The sequence below is a fragment of the Anabrus simplex genome, chromosome X, assembly GCF_040414725.1.
Source record: "Anabrus simplex isolate iqAnaSimp1 chromosome X, ASM4041472v1, whole genome shotgun sequence".
Lineage (NCBI taxonomy): Eukaryota > Metazoa > Arthropoda > Insecta > Orthoptera > Tettigoniidae > Anabrus > Anabrus simplex.
Window position 1 is genome coordinate 189,636,988 of NC_090279.1, and position 24,828 is coordinate 189,661,815.

General features: G+C 40.7%; 1 protein-coding gene across 1 annotated transcript in view; it reads left to right on the forward strand.

Moving 5' to 3' along the window:
• Positions 1 to 24,828, forward strand: part of LOC136886764 (phenoloxidase 1) — a 109,685-nt gene that overhangs the window by 24,041 nt on the left and 60,816 nt on the right. The window contains exons 3-4 of the mRNA XM_068230618.1: positions 13,517 to 13,639; positions 20,032 to 20,233. Coding sequence (XP_068086719.1) covers positions 13,517 to 13,639; positions 20,032 to 20,233 — 325 coding nt within the window. The remainder of the gene's footprint in view (positions 1 to 13,516; positions 13,640 to 20,031; positions 20,234 to 24,828) is intronic.

The window sequence follows — 24,828 nt, forward strand, 5'->3', positions numbered from 1 at the left end:
TATCGTTGGGATGTTTTCATGTTTCAACGTTTTACAATAACCGATGGACACATTTATTTTTGTAGTCGTGTTTCAAGTTTGTTTAACACCTTGGTTCAGAGGCTGCAACTCTGACGTCATGTTTGGCGGTAAAAAATCCCCACACGTTTACCTTAGAAGTTAAGGTCAGTTATCGACGAACAGAAGTATTTTCCGTTTTCGCGTAAAAACTTATCAAGTTTACTTAGGCAGTATTCTTAAATTTCACTTGTCACCCATGCTTTCTTATTGTTTTGATAGCCCACAAGTAATGCTTTCCTGAAAAGCGCCTTGTTTTCAGAGATTTGCCGATTATCAAGCGCTTTAACTTTTCAGTACCAGTCATATTTGCCGCATCCATTACTGTCACTCTCCCCTTGCTTCTTCTTCCACCGTGGCATGTTTCTCCTTTAAATGCCAGGGTCTTTCCTCGCAAACATTTGAAAAACAGACCAGTTTTATCGGCATTGGAAACATCACGAGGGTCATCTGGCAGTAGCGCTGTTAAAACGTTTCGTCGATAGTCTTCACCGTCAACCTCAGATACACTTTCACCTGACATAACTTTATGCACGAATCCGTTGCGATGTTTAAATTCATCTAGCTACTCTGTACTAGCCTTAAAGTTGAATGTTTTTGTCTGTCACTTAAACATATTGTTACGTGCTCAAACGACTATCGGCCTTGTTGCAGCCCTTGGGTATCTCCTGACAGGGATGAGTAAGCCAGCTCGGTGAACTCTCAGCCCGCCCGAGGACATGCCACGGCCCTTCCTCTATTGTTCCCTTTGTTTAGTTTCCGCCCCGCGATTTCTGCAAGGTACAGTAGGGATGTTCCATCTCTAGTCGGGGTAGAACGAACTGATTCGTCAGCCAAAACGTTCGAAAGATATTTTTCTTCCACAACAAAAGGTCCGACGGGTAGTTGGCAGTTAGAGGCAGGAATTCCCGAATGGGTTACTAACCTAACCTAACCTAAACCGCAAAAACTACCTCATTTCACTAGACACAGTGTCAGGTCTCAGACAGTCTCAGAGCATTGCAACACTAGTAGAAGTGTCCAATGTTTCCCAGGTTAAGTGGGAGGGGCTTTAAGGGATTTGAGAATTCAAAAGGTGACAAGACAAAACCGGGTCAAAAGTGACTAACCTAACCTGAGCTAAGCTAAACTAACGTAATGTAACCTAAACTAACCCAACAGAACCTAAACTAACGTAAAGGTTTGACAAGGCCGAAAGGCCGCTACATACACAAGTCACTTTATTGGGACAGTTGTTATAATATATGAACGGACGATAAGGATTCTTCGATCCTTGGTTTTGGTATTTTAGCACTGAAACAGTTTGACCACACTAATTGGTTGATATCCAAATTCGTATAACTATCGGACCAATTCGACAACACCCCTCTAGCCGAATCCTGAATATTGTAGTATCTCATCATCGAGGTGTAAATATACGACGGCGTACGGGACAGAAGACTGTGTACTGCCTTGGAGTACTGTGTGTGTGTTCTTCTGTGGACTGAGGATCGTCGTGAATGTAATTGGAACTGTGTTAATGGTCATATTTGTGAGCAGTATTCTTCTCTTGTTTAACATTGTCGATCTTCTGCTGTTTATTTGTTCACTGTGATTGACTGGGTGAATTCCTGGACCGTCCCTGGAGTCGAACCAATGTACAGAGCAATAAAAGAGACGCTGTTTTATCCCTAACAATAGCTTCCTCCAACTGAGAGTAACTTGAGATTTTAAAATGTTTCCTTTCCGATGAAAAACGAGACTCCTGCTTAGAGCTAGCAATCTTGTATTTATTTATCATAAGCATTGACAGGAGCCTCCTGGCTCAGGCGGCAGCGCGCCGACCTCTCACCGCTGGGTTCCGTGGTTCAAATCCAAGTCACTCCATGTGAGATTTGTGCTGGACAAAGCGGAGGCGGGACAGTTTTTTCTCCGGGTACTTCGGTTTTCCCTGTCATAATTCATTCGAGCAACACTCTCCAATATCATTTAATCTGTCATTCATTCATCATTGCCCCAGAAGAGTGTGATAGGCTTCGCAGCCGGCACAATTCCTATCCTTGCCGCTAGATGGAGGCTTTATTCATTCCATTCCTGACCCGGTCGAATGACTGGAAACAGCCTGTTGATTTTCATCCGCATTGACAACGAATTAACTGGAATGCCGAATTCTGCCGCAATATTTTTCTTCTTTCTCACACCCTTTTCCACATCGTGCATTAATTTTAATTTTTCACTTTCACTTAAATATTTCAGAACCTGTTTCTTCTCAGCGGTGTCTGCATTACTGATTTACACAGTAGGTCAGGAACTACAGTGCATTGTCCTCTCTCTCAGCCAAGGTCACGTAGGGTGCGAGCGGTTATGCCATAATTAGCCGGATTTTCCCTCTTATTGTCGTTATCTGAGGCGCACATTGACCCCAATACGTCTCCTTACCCCTAGGCAGATCTGGAATGTAGCAGACCACACAGAACTGACAGAAATAACTTCTCCAGGTACCGTAGCGTACCCGAGGTGAACAAGTTCATAATTATTCAAGTCCCAAGTCTCAACTCCAGTATTCAAGCCAACTGTATTTTCACCCCAACTTCGAGACAAACATTCTACGTCTGGGGAATGAAATATAAAACCATCTTCAGGGTTGCCGACAGTGGGACTCGAACCCACTATCTCCCGAATGCAAGCTCATAGCTGCGCAACCATAACCGCACGTCCAACTCGCTCAGTTTTATGTACTAAAATATCTTACATTTATAAATACACTGACTGACAGAGCAAATGCAACACCAAGAAGGAGTGGTCAGAACTTTATGCCAATTGCAGGGTAGACGGACGTCACTGAGGTATGCTCATGATGTGAAATGCGCCGCTGTGCTGCGCACGTAGCGAACGATAAATGGGACACGGCGTTGGCGAATGGCCCACTTCGTACCGTGATTTCTCAGCCGACAGTCATTGTAGAACGTGTTGTCGTGTGCCACAGGACACGTGTATAGCTAAGAATGCCAGGCCGCCGTCAACGGAGCCATTTCCAGCAGACAGACGACTTTACGAGGGGTATGGTGATCGGGCTGAGAAGGGCAGGTTGGTCGCTTCGTCAAATCGCAGCCGATACCCATAGGGATGTGTCCACGGTGCAGCGCCTGTGGCGAAGATGGTTGGCGCAGGGACATGTGGCACGTGCGAGGGGTCCAGGAGCAGCCCGAGTGACGTCAGCACGCGAGGATCGGCGCATCCGCCGCCAAGCGGTGGCAGCCCCGCACGCCACGTCAACAGCCATTCTTCAGCATGTGCAAGACACCCTGGCTGTTCCAATATCGACCAGAACAATTTCCCGTCGATTGGTTGAAGGAGGCCTGCACTCCCGGCGTCCTCTCAGAAGACTACCATTGACTCCACAGCATAGACGTGCACGCCTGGCATGGTGCCGGGCTAGAGCGACTTGGATGAGGGAATGGAGGAACGTCGTGTTCTCCGATGAGTCACGCCTCTGTTCTGTCAGTGATAGTCACCGCAGACGAGTGTGGCGTCGGCGTGGAGAAAGGTCAAATCCGGCAGTAACTGTGGAGCGCCCTACCGCTAGACAACGCGGCATCATGGTTTGGGGCGCTATTGCGTATGATTCCACGTCACCTCTAGTGCGTATTCAAGGCACGTTAAATGCCCACCGCTACGTGCAGCATGTGCTGCGGCCGGTGGCACTCCCGTACCTTCAGGGGCTGCCCAATGCTCTGTTTCAGCAGGATAATGCCCGCCCACACACTGCTCGCATCTGCCAACAGGCTCTACGAGGTGTACAGATGCTTCCGTGGCCAGCGTACTCTCCGGATCTCTCACCAATCGAACACGTGTGGGATCTCATTGGACGCCGTTTGCAAACTCTGCCCCAGCCTCGTACGGACGACCAACTGTGGCAAATGGTTGACAGAGAATGGAGAACCATCCCTCAGGACACCATCCGCACTCTTATTGACTCTGTTTCTGCGTGCATCGCCGCTCGCGGTGGTCCTACATCCTACTGAGTCGATGCCGTGCGCATTGTGTAACCTGCATATCGGTTTGAAATAAACATCAATTATTCATCCGTGCCGTCTCTGTTTTTCCCCAACTTTCATCCCTTTCGAACCACTCCTCCTTGGTGTTGCATTGTCACTGTCAGTCAGTGTATATACCAGGCGGCTTGCAAGCGCCGTGCTTCCTACTTACAATTGTCCTGCATGCACTAGTGATGCATGGGATGCCTAATCATTTGTTTTCGAAGGAGTGCTACAACGTGCTGTATTTTGGATGCATAAGGAATTGTATTATTAACATCACTCATACCCCAGTCACTTTCGATTTGTCGAAGTCAAGTAGAGAAGACTGAGCAGGCTCAATGAAAGTAACATATTTGTTCCAGCCTATACAGGAAGACATAGTGAACTGTGAACACTAGCCTGCATCTTGCTGCCAAAGACATCATCTATGAGCGGATATTATTATTATTATTATTATTTTTTTATTATTATTATTATTATTATTATTATTATTATTATTTCTGGCTCCATGGTTAAGTGGTTAGCGTGCTGGCTTTTGGTCACAGGAGTCACGGGTTCGATTCCCAGCAGGGTCGGGAATTTTAACCATAATTGGTTAATTCCCCCGGCACGGGGACTGGGTGTATGTGCCGTCTTCATCATCAGTTCATCCTCATCACGACGCGCAGGTCGCCTACGGGCGTAAGATCAAAAGACCTGCACCAGGCCTCTCCGGAGGTCACAAGGCATTTACTGTAATTTTATTATTATTATTTTCAGAAACCGACCGAATTAGCTCAGTGGAGATGCCGTCGATTCGAATTCCATCGTCGGCCGTTCTTGAAATGGTTTGCCATTAGACCTTCAGGCAAATGCAAGGATGGTACATTCTCCAAAGGCCATGGCTGCTTCATTCCCAAATTCCTACTCAAAAATCATTTTTCTTTCTTCAACTACAACCAAGTTAGGGGTCGCCATATTGGAGAATTGGGAGGTCCGCCTCGGTAGCCGAGTGGTTAGCGTGTTGACCTTCGGACACAAGGGTCCCGGATTTGACTCTCGGCTGGCTCGAGAGGTTTTTACCTCGAACAGTAGATTCCCTTCGCGTGCTCGTGTCTGTCTTCCGTTTTTTCTTTCCGCATCCTCAACTTCTCTGTCTGGAGATTTGGTGATGATGATGCTTGTTTAAAGGGGCCTACCATCTACGTCATCCGCCCCTAATGATACGAAATGTAATGGAAATTTAAAAGTTCGAAAACTCAGCCACTGACCAGAACTTAACCAATTATTGGATGAATATAAATTTAAAAATAATCAGTGGATCCAGCTCAGAATAGGCCTACTGAAAGTTAAAAATAATTCCAAAATCAATCCACTGACTAGAATTTAAAAAAAGAGACGAGCAGTGATTATGTACTTAAAACAATCAGTGGATTCGACCCGCCATGCCCCACCTTCTCAGAAACTACCTTAAAACAATTCGTATTACTGACCAAGGGGCTGCTTCCAAAGCACAATCCTGAATCGATGGTGCTTGTTGTCTAAAGGGGTCCAAAATCCAGGTCAACGGCCCCTCATAATGGTACTTATAGCTATGAAAGTAAGTACCATGGTATTTCTCGTGTAGCGGTACTAATCATGAGTAACGCAGACTTAACGCTTTTCCACACATTGTGGTGCTACTTACGGGTAATGTAATTCGCACAGGTAACGCAGACTTAACGCTTTTCCACACATTGTGGTGCTACTTACGGGTAATGTAATTCGCACAGGTAACGCAGACTTAACGCTTTTCCACATATTGTGGTGCTACTTACGGGTAATGTAATTCGCACAGGTAACGCAGACTTAACGCTTTTCCACATATTGTGGTGCTACTCACGGGTAATGCAATTCGCACAGGTAACGCAGACTTAACGCTTTTCCACACACTGTGGTGCTACTCACGGGTAATGTAATTCGCACAGGTAACGCAGACTTAACGCTTTTCCACACATTGTGGTGCTACTCACGGGTAATGTAATTCGCACAGGTAACGCAGACTGAACGCTTTTCCACACATTGTGGTGCTACTCACGGGTAATGCAATTCGCACAGGTAACGCAGACTTAACGCTTTTCCACACACTGTGGTGCTACTCACGGGTAATGTAATTCGCACAGGTAACGCAGACTGAACGCTTTTCCACACACTGTGGTGCTACTCACGGGTAATGTAATTCGCACAGGTATAATATTAATCGTATGGCCTCAGCTACCGTGTGCAGACATTTCAATTTGACGCCATCTGGCTGTCTGCTCGGCAGTTTGGACGTTCCGTTTTACTCTAGGCCCCCACTAGATGGCAGACCGAGTAAACCGAAACTCTCTTGGGCGTCTATGGCTGAGATTTAATGAATTTTGTCGGGTAAACACCAAATGTGTCACCAGAGATCTTTTACATGCCGACATCGTACGACATGGAGTGTCGCACAAGTAACGCAGACCTATGATGTTTCTCACATAATGGTGCCGGGCTGAGTGGCTCAGACGGTTAAGGCGCTGGCCTTCTAACCCCAACTTGGCAGGATCGATCCTGGCTCAGTCCGGTGGTATTTGAAGGTGCTCAAATACGACAGCCCCGTGTCGGTAGATTTACTGGCACGTAAAAGAACTCCTGCGGGACTAAATTCCGGCACCTCGGCGTCTCCGAAGACCTTAAAAAGTAGTTAGTGGGACGTAAAACAAATAACATTATTATTATTATTCACATAATGGCGCCACTCATAGGCAACGTAAGCCCTTGGTATTCCGCATATAGTGGTACTAATCCGGATACTGTAAAACCCCTACTGATTCACCCTCTGTTGCTACTAATCACAAACCTATTGTCAGAGCCGTCGCGCGGTATGTAGGCGCCCAAGGCAAGGCTTAAATCGGCGCCCCCACCCCCGGTAACACTCGTACTTTTCTTCATTCCAGTTTTGGTTCGGGCTATTTAGAGTCACTCCATTATCCACCACCTATGGACCCGCCGTCTTACGGACTGGAAAAACCGGCAGCTATTATAAATAACAGCATTACGGACCACCCACCCTCCACTACATATATATTAAGATAGTTAGCAACTTCTCGAGATTTCCTATTGCGACGCCTATTTCGACAGCAATAACCGCACATGCGGTATAGGATGTTTCACAACTAAAGCACCTTTACATTTTCATCAGATTACAATTTTGACATACAGAATTACAAAAATTGATTTTCAAATAATTCTTCAAGAAATTCTTCAAGTTAAAACGTCCCAAGTGTCTTTTCCTCATGCTTGCTGACATTAAATTATCAATTACATAAAATTTACATACAAAAAAAAATCACTTCAAAACAATTCTCGTATCTCGCAATGTTCATTTCCAGTTCAATACATCTTGAAGTTACAAATAAAAATGAAATCCTTCAGACATGTTAAATAAAAAACTTTAAAATTATATTTCCCATAGTAGTAGTTCTCTGTCTCATCACATAAATAAATAAATAAATAAATAAATAAATAAATAAATAAATAGATAGATAGATAGATAAGGTGCCACCCCCTTAGGCCCAAGTTTGATTCCCAACTCTGTCACAAAATTTTAAAAGTGGTATGTGGGCTGGAACGGGGTCCACTCAGCCTCGGGAGGTCAACTAAGTAGAGGGGTGATCGATTCCCTCCTCAGCCATCTTCACAATGGTTTTCCATTGTTTCCTCTAACTTAAGGTCATGGTCACTTCCTTCCCTCTTCCTTGTCTATCCCTTCCACTCTTCCCATCACCCCCACAAGGTTCCTGTTCAGCATAGCAGATGGGGCCACCTGGGTGAGGCACTGGTTCTCTGTCGCAGTTGTATGCCCCTATCCAAAGTCTCACACTCCAGGACAGTGCTCTTGAGATGTTAGAGGTGGGATCCCTTGGTGAGTCAGAGGGAAAAACCAACCCTGGATGTTAAGCAGATTAAGAAAGACAGAAAGAAAGAAAGAATAAAGAAAGAAATAATCCAAAATAAATAAAATTGGAACGATAGGCATGCGACACATCATCTCCACTTTTTTTTTCTTGAGGAGTTCAACACCACAAAGCATTTTGTCCTACCTTGAACCGTTTACTAATTATCGCCTGTTTTATCCGTTCAGGTGTCACTGACGGAATAATGGTGTTGGCGGCAGAAGAATGTGTGGAAATCCGAGCTTGTGTGTGGTGGCTGTAGAGTTTAATGTATTACACCACAATAGGGAGCCCCTTTCATACAATGGTGTGGTGCAGGGTTTTGAAAATTAATGGGAATTCTCTAACTGACAGTCCAGCCGAGCAAGTAGCTGCACGGTTTGGGTCAATAGCTATCAACTTGTATTCAGGAGATGGTGGGTTCGAACCCCTCTGTCGACAAACCTGAAGATGGTTTTCCATGGTTTCTTGTTTTTACAACAGGCAAATGCTGAGGCTATACCTTAATTAAGGCTACAGTAATTTCCTTCCCACTCCTAGACCTTTCCTATCCAATCGTCGTCATAAGAAATGTCTGCGTCGGTGCAACGCAATCTGAACTCCTCTCAGCAGCTGAGGGCAGAGTAGATGTCCCCTCTTAATCTCTCAGAGTGCCTGTTGGTAGTGTTACATGTGGACTCCTCTATCTTTGACCACTTTTCAGGATACATTTTTCATTTATTAGAACTCTCTCATACAACTTTGGCTGCATTTCAAGATATATTTCTCATTTATTAGAATTCTCTCATACAACCTTGGCAGCTTTTCAAGATACATTTCTCATTTATTAGAACTCTCTTATATAACTTTGGCTATTTAAATGGCAATTGGGACTGAAGGATGTTCCCTCTCATTGTATAATAAGTCGACTGTTCAGTAGTATTCAACACAGTTTTAAGTAAAAATTTTCCTGTTATAAACAGGACAAAATCCATCAACTTTTCTCATAGTGAAAGACATATATTTTATATTTAACAACTTTGTGATGTATGAGAAAATATATATACCAGGTGGCTTGCAAGCGCCGTACTTTCTGCTTACAATTGTTCCGCGTGCACGAGTGATGCATGGGATGCCTAATCACTTGTTTTCGAAGGAGTGTTTCAACGTGCTGTATTGTGGATGTTGTGAAACAAATAGCAGTCATTTTACTGCACACATTCTATGGCAGGGTGCATTTGTAAACACGCCAAAGACGCAGAAAAGAAAATTTAATAATTAATTTATACACATGCAGACATTCCACTCTCAAGGAGAGAGCATATTTGTCTCTGGTGAGACCCCAACAAGAGTATGGTTCCAGTGTATGGGACCCTCACCAGGATTACTTGATTCAAGAACTGAAAAAAAAAAAAAAAAAAAAAAAAAAAAAAAAAAAAAAAAAAAAAAAAAAAAAAAAAAAGCAGCTTGATTTGTTCTGGTTGATTTCCGACAAAAGAGTAGCGTTACAAAATTATTGCAGAGTTTGGGCTGGGAAGACTTGTGAGAAAGGAGACGAGCTGCTTGACTAAGTGGTATGTTCCGAGCTGTCAGTGGAGAGGTGGCATGGGAGGACATCAGTAGACAAATAAGTTTGAGTGGTGTCTTTAAAAGTAGGAAAGATCATAATATGAAGATAAAGTTGGAATTCAAGAGGACAAATTGGGGCAAATATTCGTTTATAGGAAGGGGAGTTAGGGATTGGAATAACTTACCAGGGGAGATGTTCAATAAATTTCCAATTTCTTTGCAATCATTTAAGAAAAGGCTAGGAAAATAACAGAGAGGGAATCTGCCACCTGGGCGACTGCCCTAAATGCAGATTAGTAGTTGATTTAGTGTTGTTTTGTATGAAACCAAAGGTAATACTGTTCGGCGAAATACGTTTGTAGAAGGCGTACATCTGTTTGGAGCTTCAGCTGCATTCTCACCAGATTCTCTACAGATTAAAATTATGTCTGTGTATTTGTCGTTGCTGAACACACTAGCAGATCTAATGCTGCTGTACACTAGTACATACACCAGCCTACTATGCGTTCGTAAACAATGTTTACTAATCCAAGGGGTTGCATTAGACAGGTAGCACAGAGGAACATGCTGCGAGCGACCATCCAGTTGTTATCTCTTCATGTTCTGATGTAACCTGCCTGCTGGCAGTAGTGCCCATGAGAAAATCAGTTACTAGACATCTCATTCATCATTTGTGAATGTGGAACATTTATAAGTAGAAAGTACAGCGCTCGTGAGCTGGTATATATTAATATATAAAAATGCACAATACTGCAGGTAAAACAAGGTTTGGAACAAATCAGATGAATATAGTGTGATTTGATGTACTGAATAGAAATCTGGACATAGTTTAGACATCGAACTTGATAATGAACCTGGACAGTCAAACTAATATTCAACATGGGTCAATATAGACTATAAATTAAATGACATCTTAGATTGTATTACAATTGGTCATAAACAAGTCTATTAATGCAAGTTTTAATTATTTTCGCATACAGAGATGTATTAATATTTATGAGCAAGAATGAAGAATGATAGATTCATACAAACTTTAACGAAATTTTAACAAACTATGTGTTAAAATGGATATCATGTTAACTCCACCACCACCATATTCTACTATCTGTCCAATAAGTTTTAATGTATGCTAATTTGTATTTTAGGTTTTTATTTATGTTTATCTACTAATATGAAGATGGCCCAAAAAAAGGACCGAAACTAGTACTAAATAAAGTTTGTTCATGTAAATAGAGTTGTTTTGATCAGGTGGAGCAATCTTTTCAATTCTTCTTTGTCATTGTAAATCATCAACACGGAGATGAAATTAATTAATTATGTTAGACATTACAAGTTCGCAAGTGAGTTCTTCTAGGTGATGTTTCAGATGAATCCAATAAAACATCCCATAGCGAGATTGTGAGCAACTGCAAAATGACGTTGATAAAGTTGTCAGATGGACAGTAGGCAATGGTATGTGATAAACGGGGTTAAATGTCAGGTGGTGAGTTTCACAAATCGGAGAAGTTCTCTCAGTTTTAATTACTGCGTTGATGGAGTGGAAGTTTCTTTTGGGGATATTTGTAAGTACCTAGATGTTAATACAAGGAAAGATCTTCATTGGGGTAATCACATAAATGGGATTGTTAATAAAGGCTACAGATCTCTGCACATGGTTATGAGGGTATTTAGGAGAGTTGTAGTAAGGATGTACAGGAGAGGGCAGACAAGTCTGTGGTAAGACCCCAGCTAGAGTATGATTTCAGCGTATGGGACGCTCACCAGGATTACTTGATTTAAGAACGGGAAAAAATTCAAAGAAAAGCAGCTCAATTTGTTCTGGCGGATTTCCGACAAAAAGGTAGCGTTACAAAAATGTTGCAAAGTTTGGGCTGGGAAGACTTGGGAGAAAGAAGACGAGCTGCTCGACTTAGTGGTATGTGATATAAATGTTGATTCCCATAGGGAACCTGAAATATTAGTCCCAAATGAGTAAATTTATAATACCAATACAAATGGTCCGTTATTGGACATTATAAATTTCCCAGCCAACTCATTCCTGGTTGCCAGCGTTTCACCCCAGTGTGCTAAGTTGGGCTCATCAGTTGGTAAATAGTGTTGTAAACAAGATAAGGTTTACAAGAACACAACTTATTTATTTGCTTCACACAGAACTCTACAGTATGTACAGGAATAAAACATAAAATTGTCTTGAAGCAAAGTAGATGATTAATCTTGAGAGAGTTTCTGTTTCTATACACTATGTACACTCTGAATGTATTTACACTCACTGCTATCTTGAAAAGATAGTTCTTGGGAAAGATATAGTTCGTGATAGTTGAAAACTATAATTTGCACTAGCATAGATTAGCTAAGAGAGTTCCTTCTAACTTGAAGTGTCTGAGTTCATAAGCTTGTACTAAATGAAAGCTATGTTCACAATTAGAGAATCTAATGTGTGTGTCGGAGCTTGAGTGAGCTTGGGGATGTGTGGCATACAACATCGGGGCTCGACTTGGATGAAGGAATGGGAAAGTGGAGTAGTGACCTGAGGTGAAACCTCATACTACCAGAATTCCGTCCACCTGGTCGAGACACATTTTTAAGAGGAGTAGCCTCCGTGTTCGACGTTGAGTGTATTCTGGAGCAGGACACTGGGGAGAATCCTCATAAGTGACAGACAGGGAGCTCCTTATATACTGCACATGACGTAACAGACAAGCGCACTGAAGACTGCGCGTCGAGTCTCGAATGATCCACGCTTGCGTGCGTGCGGCTGGCTGGCGCTGAGCGAAGAGAGCGGAGGACATACAACAAATAGCACACCCACCAAAATGCATGGCTAGTGCATACCATGGAGACCACTGCGTAGGCTACTTGGAGCCACTGGCAATGCCAGTGCACTATGACAGACTTTGTCTCATTACCAAAAATTGATGCCTGCCTGGCCATCTGGATTCCCATGGAGAATGAACATCTATATGACAAGTGGTATGTTCCGAGCAGTCAGTGGAGAGATTTTGCAAGCGATAAATGTAATGAATATGTATTGAATAGGTGACATAATAAACTATTTAGCATCCTACAGTGGAGAAATAATGTGGAGTGACATTAATAGATGAATAAGTTTGGCTGGTGTCTTTAGAAGTAGGAAAGATCACAATATGAGGATAAAGTTGGAATTCAAGAGGACAATATGAGGCAAATATTTGTTTATGGGGAGGGGAGTTGGGGATTGGAATAAATTACCAAGGGAGATGTTAAAAAAATTTCCAGTTTCTTTGCAATCATTTAAGAAAAGGCTAGGAAAACAACAGATAGGGAATCCACCACCTGGGTGACTGCCCTAAATGCAGATAAGTAGTGACTGATTGAGATGTAGTGATCCATAAATCTTGTGGCTGTCTCTCTGATACAGCCTACCTTGGTGTGGCTATCCATGGTAGGAGAGATGTGGTATACAATCTCTAATCACTAGAGAGGGTGGCAAAAGTCTGGATTCAGTTCCAAATCTCTCCAAGATTTTCATATGGAGTGAGGGCATATTGTGCTATTGATGGTGATTCGTCCATTGGATGGACACATTAAACCTTGTAGTTTTATAGCAGTTGAATACAGCAGAACACTTGATAATATTGAATGCAGTTTTTGGTGAAAGGTTGAGACTACCATATGTTCCTGGATCATGGCCAATAAGTCCAAACAAACTATATTATAACGCCTACCATGAAAGCCTCGACTGTTATGTGATATGTATAGTGATTTACCTTGCGTCCAAAGATGCCATCATGAAATAGAATAATTTCCTGAAACTATTGCTTGAAGGGAAATATTAAAAGGTTTATTTCTGAAGCAAAGATATGTTAATCCTACTATTAGGTCATGCAGGCTGAGAATCTCTCCACAATTTAAATATGACTCTTGTGTACTGGAGAATAAATATTGATTAATGACACTCATATAATTTTTTTATAGCAAAGGGACCCACTTCTTGACCGGTCAAACCTGCAGTACCTGTTTGAACACCCAGGAGAACCCATCTTCCAACATCGTGGTTCAGAAGGACATATCATCTTTGACATTCCTGCAGAGTATTATGTAAGTACACCACTGCTATTTTATGGTCTGTCTCAATCATTTCCTGCTTATTATATGTAAAGAGAGGAAAGGTAAAGTGATCCAAGTGCCAAAGGAATATTCTGAGGAAAAAACTGCCTGACAGTAAATATTTATTTACAAACTGTTTTCTTCTTCTTCTTCCTCGTATACTTCTGCTTATGCAGGTCGTTGACAGAGCCTCTTCTAATCTTCTCTTTCTTCCCCACAGTCTATCGTTGATCACCGTCTCCCATTGTAGTCCTCTCCGATTTACGTCATCCTCCACCTGATCTCTCCATGTTGTTCATGGTTTTTCCAATTGGTCTTCTTCCAGATTCTGTTCATTCCAGAGCTCTTCTTGGTATTTTTTCTTGTTCCATTCTTTTGACATAGCCAAACCATTTAAGCCAAGGGTGCCCATACCCGGGGGCAAGGTGGGGCCGCAGCCCCCCTCTAGCTCTCAGGGAAAAAGCAAAAATCTAGTGTAATCACATGTTTTCCTTTCAAGAAAATGATTAAAAGTCAGTATTACATAAAAGTGGAAGTACCGTCCCCCACCAACAGGCAGGGGATACCGTAGGTTATTCTACCGCAGAATACAAATGGCCATTTATCTTCCAAAATATTAAAATTACTACTTACCCCCAGGTCTGGGCCCCCCTCTAGAAACTGTCATATGGGCGCCCATGATTTAAGCCTATTTCACTCCATAGTTTCTTTTAGAGGGTTGATTTGTAGCAGGTTTTGTATGGTTTAATTTCTTATCTTGTCCCTCCTTGTTTTACCCAAGGTCCCTCACAGAAAGCGCATCTCTGTTGTTTGTAATCTGCTCAGATCTTTTTTGTCCAAGTCCAACATTCAGATGCATAGGTTAATATTGGCAAATAATATGATGTATATACCATGATTTTTGCTTTGGTAGGTAATTTCCAATTTCTAATTATGTCTGGTACACAGTAATAAATTTTTTGGCAATTTCCTATCCTCTCCAAAATTGCTTTCTTTCCCAATTAGCTTACTTCCTAGATATTTAAAGGCATCTACTTCTTTAAGAACTTTTCCATTACACTTAACACCCTTCATTCATTTCATTCATTCATTCATTCATTCATTCATTCATTCATTCATTCATTCATTCATTCATTCATTTATTTCAATTAATTCCAACGAGCCTGCAGGCTCATACATAGGAATTGTACAGGACATTATATACTTGCGGCCACTTACACATCAAAATATAGTTTGTTTGTATAAGATTATTAGTAAATGGTTGAGATATAAACACATACAATATATAAAATATGTACATCATCAATATGAGGATTACAGAGAATTATTTCGACTGTAGTGTATTTACATTTACATAACATGAAAGCTGCGAAGGTACAAGAATAGATTACAGAGTATTTTCATTTACATAACATAAGAGTTATTTTTCTGTTTTCTCTACGGTTTTCATTACCTCACTTTTTGTTAAAATGATTTCAGTGCCTCTTTCTTCAATTGCCCTCTGCCAGGTATTTATTTCTTCTTCCAATTTTTGTTAATTTTCTTCCCATTTCATCACATCATTTTCATATACTACGACTTTCATATCATTTGCTGTTGACCCTTGGCGAACTATCCTCATAATGTTGTCCATTGCTATATTAAAGAGCACAGGTGAAAGTACACTTCCTTATCTAACTCCTCTGTCTGTTCTAAACCATTCTGAAATTTTTCCACCTACTATAACACAGTTCAGACACTTGTTATACCGTACATGTTTCTAATTCTGAATTGCATTTCTCTTCACAATTCCATTCTATACAGACCTTTTCATATCTCTTCTCTTCTAACCATGTCATAACCATGTCTATGACTGCAACTGTGATGTCTTTCCCAAATCTCCATTTCTTTTCTACTACTTGTCTAGCTGTAAATATGGCATCAAAAGTTGATCTTCCAGGTCTAAATTCTTGTTGTTCTTTTAATTGTGAAATACTTGATTTTAGTAAAATTATCTTTTCATAAATCTTCATGCATTGACACAGCAAAGCTCTGTAGTTCTCACAAAGTGCCTTATTACCTTTTGTAAAAATGGGTACAATAATTGCCCCTGTCCAATCATCAGGAATCTCTCTGTCAGTCCATACCGGTACTATCGTCATTAATCTATACAGCCACTGCATTCCGATAGGTCCTGAAGCTTTAATCATTTCCATTGTAATGTCGTCTATTCCAGGAGCTTTACCATATTTCATTTCTAATACAGCCTTTTCTATATCCGACATCTGTAGATTTATCAGGGGCATAATGTACGAGGTGTATTTTTTTACCATCTTGACATAGAACAAGAAGTAATGGATTTTTTAAACAATTCTCTTTTTACACGTAAGCCTATACCTTAAACTACTCCTCAACATAACTTCCAAGCATATCAAGGCACTTGTCATATCGTGAAACCAGCTTCTGAATTCCATCCTCATGGAAATCTGTCGCCTGATGTACCAGCCATCATCATCATTGTGGCATTGACCAACTAAATGCTTCTACAAGTGCAGGAAGAAGTGGTAGTCACTAGATGCTAGGTCACGACTATACGAAGGGTGATGGAATTGTCCCCAACCAAATGAAACGATGAGATTTCAGGTTCGATTAGTCGTGTGAGGTTGCACATTGATATGAAGCAAAAGAATCCCCCTTGTGAGCTTGCCATGCTGTTTGTTTTGGATTGCGTGAGCACAGCTTCCGATAATCTAAGCGTCCTGACACAATTTCATAAAAAACACACCTTGAAATTTCAGGCAACTCATAACTTAATGACGAAATCATAAAGCATCTGTTTTCTCGAGCCTCTGAATCAACTTTTTGCACCAAGTCTTCTGCAATGACAGTAATGACTTTGATTCTCTTTGTTGACATAAGTACGGCCTTCTTTAAATATTCTAACCCATTTTCTTACCATTCCTTCGCTTATAGTGTGTTCTCCATACACTTCAGTAATCTGCTCGTAAATTTCAATAGCTTAGGTGCGTTTTCCATTTAGAAAGTGAATTGCAACGCGTACTTCACACTCGGCAGGACCGTTAACTGCCAGAGGTAGTTTCAATATGCAAAACAAACGTAAATACGAGCAAATGCTTCCATAATGACGTTCGTGGCTAGCCTAGAGATGTATGTACTGAGTGCGCATGTTCTGCACGATGACTGAATCGCTGCAGCGTCTTTATTTAAAAATGGTACTTATTTAAAAAACATGCTTCGTACATGATACAGGCCCATCTGCAGGAAAAAACTTTGGGCCTCCTCAAAGAATTATATAAAACTAATCAATAACACGTACAAATTTAACTACAGCAGATATTTTAATGCAATCTATGAGGGTGAGTCAATAATTAAGCCACAAACATGTGTGTGCCTTATACCATTTGAAATTACGCGTGCAATTTTTGCCAGCAGATGGCAGCATATGTATGCTTGTCGTGCAACATCTCGCAGGAACTCAGTCAGTCAGTCAGAGGCTGTTAGTGCACGATAGCAACATGTGTTGCACGACTGTACACGAGAAGAACAGCGTGCAGTTGTGCGTTTTTTGTGGGCCAAAGGACTGTCCACAGAAGAAGTGCATTGTGAAAAGCATCCCGTCTATGGTGAAAACTGTTCCTCATGGAAAACTGTGTTCAATTGGATCCAGAAGTTTCACCATGAAAGGAAAAGCATCAGAGATGGGGAGAGTCCTGGTCGTCCTGCGGATGTGTCAACTGCAACCACAGTGCATGCTTGAAACATCCCACGTACAGTCCTGACTTAGCCTCCAGTGATGTTCATCTGTTTGGGCCCCTAAAAAATCATTTGGGTGGCCGTCATTTTGATACAGATGACACCATAATCTATGAGGTTACACGTTGGCTGCGACAGCAACCAAAGGATTTCCTTGCTGCTGGCTTTCAAGGACTTGTAAAGAGATAAGATAAGTGCCTGAATGTACAGGGTGAATATGTGGAAAAGTGAAATAAATGTCAGAAAGTTACTGTGATTATTTTTGCCTCTATTCATTTTTGTGACTTATTTATTAACTCGCCCTCGTACATACATTTAAAGGACTTGAGTACAAAACAGTTAATTTATTAATAGATTTTACTATGGAAGTAAAATATTTTGTAGGGATTGAAATGCAACATAAATAAATATATGTTTCTACCTTTTGTCCTTCAATTTTAAAAATTTAACTGTACTCATATAAGAAACTGGATCATGCAGCATACTTTCTTAGATGCAATTTCAATGATATCCATACAAGAGTTTGGAGTTAGTGTAGCTCTTTGTTGTTGGACGTGTTTGGACTACTGCAAAAATCATTTCTTCAGAATAGTAATTTTTATCAAAAATTTGGCACTAAATCAGTAAACACTCCCATCAATTCAACACACACACTATCCCCCTCCCCTCTTCCCGCTGCTGGCAACTCCCCCTCACGCACAACGAATAAGTCCTTAGCCATGCCTTCTCAAGCTCAACCCCCTCCACCAAGACTCCACAAATACAACACGCGAAATAAGAGCTCGGTGGCTGCCAGTAGCTCTAAAGATCTCAACATAATAAGTTAACATCTCAGCGGTCGAAGGGGTAAGTGTCAACACTTTTCATTTAACTTCTACTATTAGCCCCCTCATTCCAATGATGTTTCTTCAATAAATTAAAAAAAAAAAAAACAACATTAATTTCAGACTTTCTTCACACACTTGGCTATCTACCGATTTACAACAGCTTTTACAACAACAACAACGTTCCCTTTTGACTAGCACGCTTACTCCAGTATGATCAACAACAAAGACCTACACCAACTCCAAACTCTTCCCACAAACACCATATCAAAAAAGATGGCCCAATGATGTCTAAAACAAACTATAATATGGCCTTCGGCATCCAGCATTCAAAATAATACTATCTCAAAAACAACCATGCCATATGAAAATTCTTCAAATTTAATACACACATAAATGCAAAATTAATACATATCAACTTCAAGATCCAAGGACTATTACCAGATTAAAAAAAATTTTAATGTTCAACTTTTTAACAACACGCCATTTGATAATTAATTGGAATGTGCTTTCCAATTTTTAACCATATTGTAATAACTTTTAATATCAAGAATCAACCACCTTATGTTATAATTACTCAAATAATTGTTATATTTTTTAGACTCAAATATTGCCACAATCATTGTTAAGCCAATAGTATACTACATCTTATATTGTATTAGTTGTATAACGACCTCTCATCTATTTTATAAGACATAGTTATATATCAATGAAAATGAAAACCTACAACCTGTTTTCCAGTCATTGACCGGGTCAGGGATGAAATGAATGAATCATATATAGGCTATTAGTACGATGGGGTCGCCACTCCCAAAGTGATTTATTAATGACTGATAAATGCTATGAAATGATAATGGAGAGTGTTGCTGGAATGAAAGATGACAGGGAAAACCGGAGTACCCGAAGAAAAACCTGTCCCGCCTCCGCTTTGTCCAACACAAATCTCACTTGGAATGACCGGGATTTGAACCATGGTATCCAGCGGTGAGAGGCCGACGTGCTGCCGTCTGAGCCATGGAGGCTCCTAGTTATATATCAATAGTATTCATAAATCATTTCCAATCAGGTACCTAATTTATTCCTAAGGTGATAGATACTATGGCTGATGATGCCTACTATTGATAGGCGAAACATGTACCATCTAATGCATTAATTTTTATGTTGACAATTTGATAAGTCCTAATTTTTAAGATTGTATTGTATTGAATAGGTAGGTAAACAATAAAATAATTAATTTAAAAATTTAAGTGGTATGTTCCGAGCTGTCAGTGGAGAGATGGCGTGGAATGACATCAGTAGGCGAATAAGTTTGAGTGGCGTTTTTAAAAATAGGAAAGATCACAATATGAAGATAAAGCTGGAATTCAAGAGGACGAATTGGGGCAAATATTTGTTTATAGGAAGGGGAGTTAGGGATTGGAAATAACTTATCAGGGGAGATGTTCAATAAATTTCCAAATTCTTTGCAATCATTTAAGAAAAGGCTAGGAAACAACAGATAGGGAATCTGCCATGTGAGCAACTGCCCTAAATGCAGATGAGCATTGATTAATTGATTGATATTGATTACTCCAGACATGCTGACCAAAGTGTCTCTCTCAGCCCATGTATAAATTATTAATATATATAATACATAAGAGAAATTATACACCTTAAAAACCCTGATATTCTTCTATGTACATCCTGTATTTTGAAACAATCTTGTTTACAAAGAGCAGACTTCTATTTAAATGTTAATTTGTAGCCCAAATTTCGTCCTTGTGATTGAAAGAGATCCAAAATGCTGCTTGTTTTGGTTCTGTGCAGAGCAGCAGATACCTGCCTATGGCAACAGAGCTCATGAATCGGTTTGGTCCCACGTCGATGCCTAATGCAACGGCAATCAGAGTTCCAAGAATAGAGATACCTGACCTCAGTTTCCCCATGGAATTGGGACGTCGCGAGCCATTCTCGCCCTTCATCCCGTATCATCGGCAAATGGCTCACCGTCTCGTTGAAGTATTCATGGGTGAGTGTTCTCTTTGAATATTGAGTAAATAAGAGGGTTCTTCTTCATGTTGTATAGTGAATGAAAGTGTTTATGATGGTGAAAGTAATGATCAGTCATTCAATAACAGTTGATTGATGACTTTAAACAGTGATATTGGCCAGACTGTATACCAAATGATATACATTTATTTTATGGATTACTTAAATGTTTTAAGAAGAAACTGAAGGAATATTACTCCTCTGCAAATATCTTAATAAAAACTCTATATATAGCTTACTTTAATTAATATGTTAATATATCGTCCATATTTATTACCTTATAGCCTTGCAATATCTGAATATACTTCTGAAAACCTACAAAGGTAATCCCAAAAATAAGGTCTCCTATTTTTTTTATAAATACATAGACCTGTTTATTTCTGCAATGGTTTACATCATTTTATAGCTTGAACATTTAGCTATTTTTCTACATAATCACCATTTCAGTCGATGCATTTTTGAAGATGCTGGGACAATTTTTGTACGTCCATGTCATACCAGCTCGCCGCCATGCTGTTCAGGAAGTTGTGAGCAGTGCTTTGGGAAACCTCAGGAACCAAAGTGCAGAGATCATCCAGGGTGATCCGCCGATTTTCACGCATGATTTGCTCCACCTTCACGACTGTCTCGACGGAAATTGACGGTCTCCCGCTCCTTTGTTCGTTCGTCGCGAATTTCAGTCCGACCGGCTGCAAAGTCTCGACACCACTTATGAACATTTTGGACACCCATGCATGACTCACCATACACTCCCATCAATTGGTGATGGATTTCAATAGTTTCAGTCAAAAACCGAATAACTGTGCTCACTTCGCACTTGGCGGTAACATCCAACAGGAGCTCCATTCTCAACGGTTGCCAAGCCAAGACTGAGTGCCTCAGTGCAGCGTGCCCATGTTTATATGCGAGCGGGGGAAACACTCTTCATAGTATTGTGACCAACAGCCACACGAACAGAGTTCTGTATTATAAAAAAATAGGAGACCTTATTTTTGCTACGGGCTTTACGTCGCACCGACACAGATAGGTCTTATGGCGACGATGGGATAGGAAAGGCCTAGGAGTTGGAAGGAAGCGGCCGTGGCCTTAATTAAGGTACAGCCACAGCATTTGCCTGGTGTGAAAATGGGAAACCACGGAAAACCATTTTCAGGGCTGCCGATAGTGGGATTCGAACCTACTATCTCCCGGATGCAAGCTCACAGCCGCGCGCCTCTACGCGCACGGCCAACTCGCCCGGTACCTTATTTTTGGGATTGCCCTCGTATTATGATAACATGTTAAAAAATGTTATCAAAAAATGTACTTGTCATTTTAATTATTATGTCGCCTTAAAAAAAATGTGTACTGTACTGTCCCTATCACAAGCCATACGCTTATGGGACCTTTTGTCACCAATGAATGAAATATTTAGTTATTTTGGACTAGAGTGGTACAGAATGGATACAAAAGAAATCACAACAGCTGGAGAAATGTCCCTTATGGATAACATGCTCCACCTGTCTTCTGCTTTGCCTCAACATTTCTTGAAGTGAACCCTTACCTTGGTGATGACTCGGCAAAGCTTCAGAAATTCTATGGTATAACTCGAAGATGATGGCTGTGCATTCAGGTGGATTCTTCAGGTTTCCCTGTGGAGAACACAAAGGGGAAAGTTCCACCAGTTCCTGTTGACTCACTCGGGCTTCAAGCCAGAACAACTTGCACGGCTTCAGCGTCTGCTGGAGAGCAAACGGTAACATCGAAGACTGATCACATTCAGATTGGTGAGACAATCTGCATATTGTCCACCGTGATCACAAAAACATCTCTGGGTTACCGTTACAGCCTTTGTTCCCATTAAAAGTAGCACAACTTCTGAATTCTGTGCAACACTTGGTCACTATTATTACTAACTAATGTGTACGACATGCAACACTATCTAAGCATAATTTTGATGAACTGAAGAGTTTTCGTACAGTAGTACCTCAGTAGAGGTACCAAATGGTTTCCTATCATTCTATATATCACTTGATTTGTTCCTTTCCATGACTTTCCTGATGGGTTCTTTTCCTCCTTTTGTGTTTGTCCTGTATTTCTGGTCTTTGAGCACCTGTGTTCAGCTTTATATTTTTGTCTATTCCCTTTTCCTGTGTGTACCAGTGGTGTACTTGCACAACCTGCCCCAGGATTAACATTTCCTGAGTTCAGTATTTCCATCTTAGACACAACACTGGAACAGGTTGATTACTTTTCATATCTTGGTAGCATCTTGTCTAAACGGTGTACCTGCGAACAAGATGTTGATAAAAGAATTGGGGCTGCTCATGCAGCATTCAGATGGTTAATGCACAGAGTCTTCATGAATAACGACCTAAAACTGGATACCAAACTCATGGTGTACAAAAATGTTGTCATTTCCATGCTGCTGTATGGCTGTGAAACTTGGACACTCTATCGCCATGATATCAAAAACTTGAGCACTTCCACCAACAGAAAATGGGATACATCTTGAATATTAAGTGGGAGAATTATGTGACCAACATGGCAGTTCTTGACAAAGCGCAGCTAAATAGTATTGAGGCAACAATCATTGCTCATCAACTGAGATGGTGAGGCCACGTTCACCGCATGAGTGATAGCAGGCTTCCCCGCCAAATTCTTTATGGTGAACTTTGCTCCGGCAATAGACCTCTTAAGCTTTTTAAGGACCAGTTGAAACACATCACGAAGATAACTGGTATAAATATACAGATATGGGAAGAATGTGCTATGGACTGTTCACTTTGGTGGAACACTACATCCACCGCTGTCAACTTGTTTGAAAGAGAATGCCGCACACATCAAGAGGCCAAGCGACAAGCAAGAAAGCTCCGTCAGTTACAACCCCGCTCTCCTGCATCCATTCAGTGTGATTTGTGTGGGCGTATGTTTTATGCCAATATTGGTCTGTTTAGTCATCGCAAACACATCCATAAACTGAGTTGATTTGCTCACCATATGCAGGAAGAAGTTATATATATTCTGATCGAGTTACAGCTGACGACGACCAGTGATGTCTCATGGACGAAGTAGCTGGGTGTTCACACCAGCTGAAAACAGCCTGCAAAGTAAATAATAGAAGAAGTTACCTTATTTATTAAAAACACTCACTGATACACAGTTCTACTGAATCACTATAAAATTGTAGTCACTCACCAGTGGCATGCATTATGGGTATGCAGGCTAAGCAGGGCTCTCTCGTTGGACTTGAGAAGAAAACACTAACATTAAGTGCAACATTTGATTTTTTTCTCATCAGTTGTCAATTTTTTTTTAAATAACTGTCTTTGCTGCAGTATGGTTTTCCACAGTAACAATGACATATTCTTCACTATGAATTTCCTCAGTAGCTAGGCAACATGACACGTTTACTGCTTGGCTCACCCAGCATTGAGTTCAAGATGACGCGTGCGTAGTAATTATGCCGGTAGCGGATCCTGGTAAACCGTGAACACATCGCTGCTCTGCTTGACTACATGCTGTAGCATTGTGAAGCAGCTTTGAGCAGCTTTATGGCAGATGATATAGATCTTGATCTCAATAGAGAGCCTAAAATATTTGTCCCGAATAGTAAATTTATGATACTAATCTAGTTGGTATTATACTATACTATACTATTCGTATTATACTATATCATCTGATGGCCAGGCAGGCATCAGTTTTTGGAAATGAGACAAAGTCTCTCATAGTATATTGGCACTGCCGGTGGCCCTAAGTAGCCTACGCAGTGGCCTCCACAGTATGCACTAGCCATGCGTCTTGGTAGGTGTGCTATTTACCAACTGATGAGCCCAACTTAGCACACTGGGGCAAAGCGCTGGCAACAAGGAATGAGTTAGCTGGAAATTTATAAAGTCTAATAACGGACCAACTACATTGGTATTAGCGATTAGGGTGCCGGATACCATAAATCAGTTCGGCTTCTCTCCCTTTTTACAAAGACTGACTAATAAAAAAAATCTTCCACCTATTTGATACTTATATTTGCATTTTAGCAAATCAGTTTATCATTCACAGTACATGTTTCGTTCTTTTTTTAGAACATCAGCTGTTTTACATTGCTTAGGTGAATTTACTAAGTATTTATCTTTTTAAGAACATCTTAAACAGGTACCTTGTTTTTCTTAAATACTACGTAAATTTTCAAATAAATTAAAAACAATGTGGATGGTTGAATGGGGTAGTGAAATGAGAGGGAAATAGATCTACTTATAGTTAACCTATTTTAAAAAAAACTATTTGTATTCATTTGAACAGATGTTGTAAAAATTGTTTCCAGCACTTGTATCACTAAAATATTCCGCTTGTCTTCAATTTAAAAGTTTTTGAAAAAATATAACTTTCCTTTGTCACTGTTCTGAATATTGCTAGGTATTCACTTCTTTTACTCCCTCCAAGGGGCCTGCTATTTGTTTTAAATTTACAAAATGTCTCTTGAATTCGGTTAGTTCAGGAACCTTGAAACTGATTGCTGTTTTGCTATTAATAAAAACAGAAATTATGCCCCAAAAACCAACACAACTAAAAGAAGTTACCATAAATGGTAATAAAATC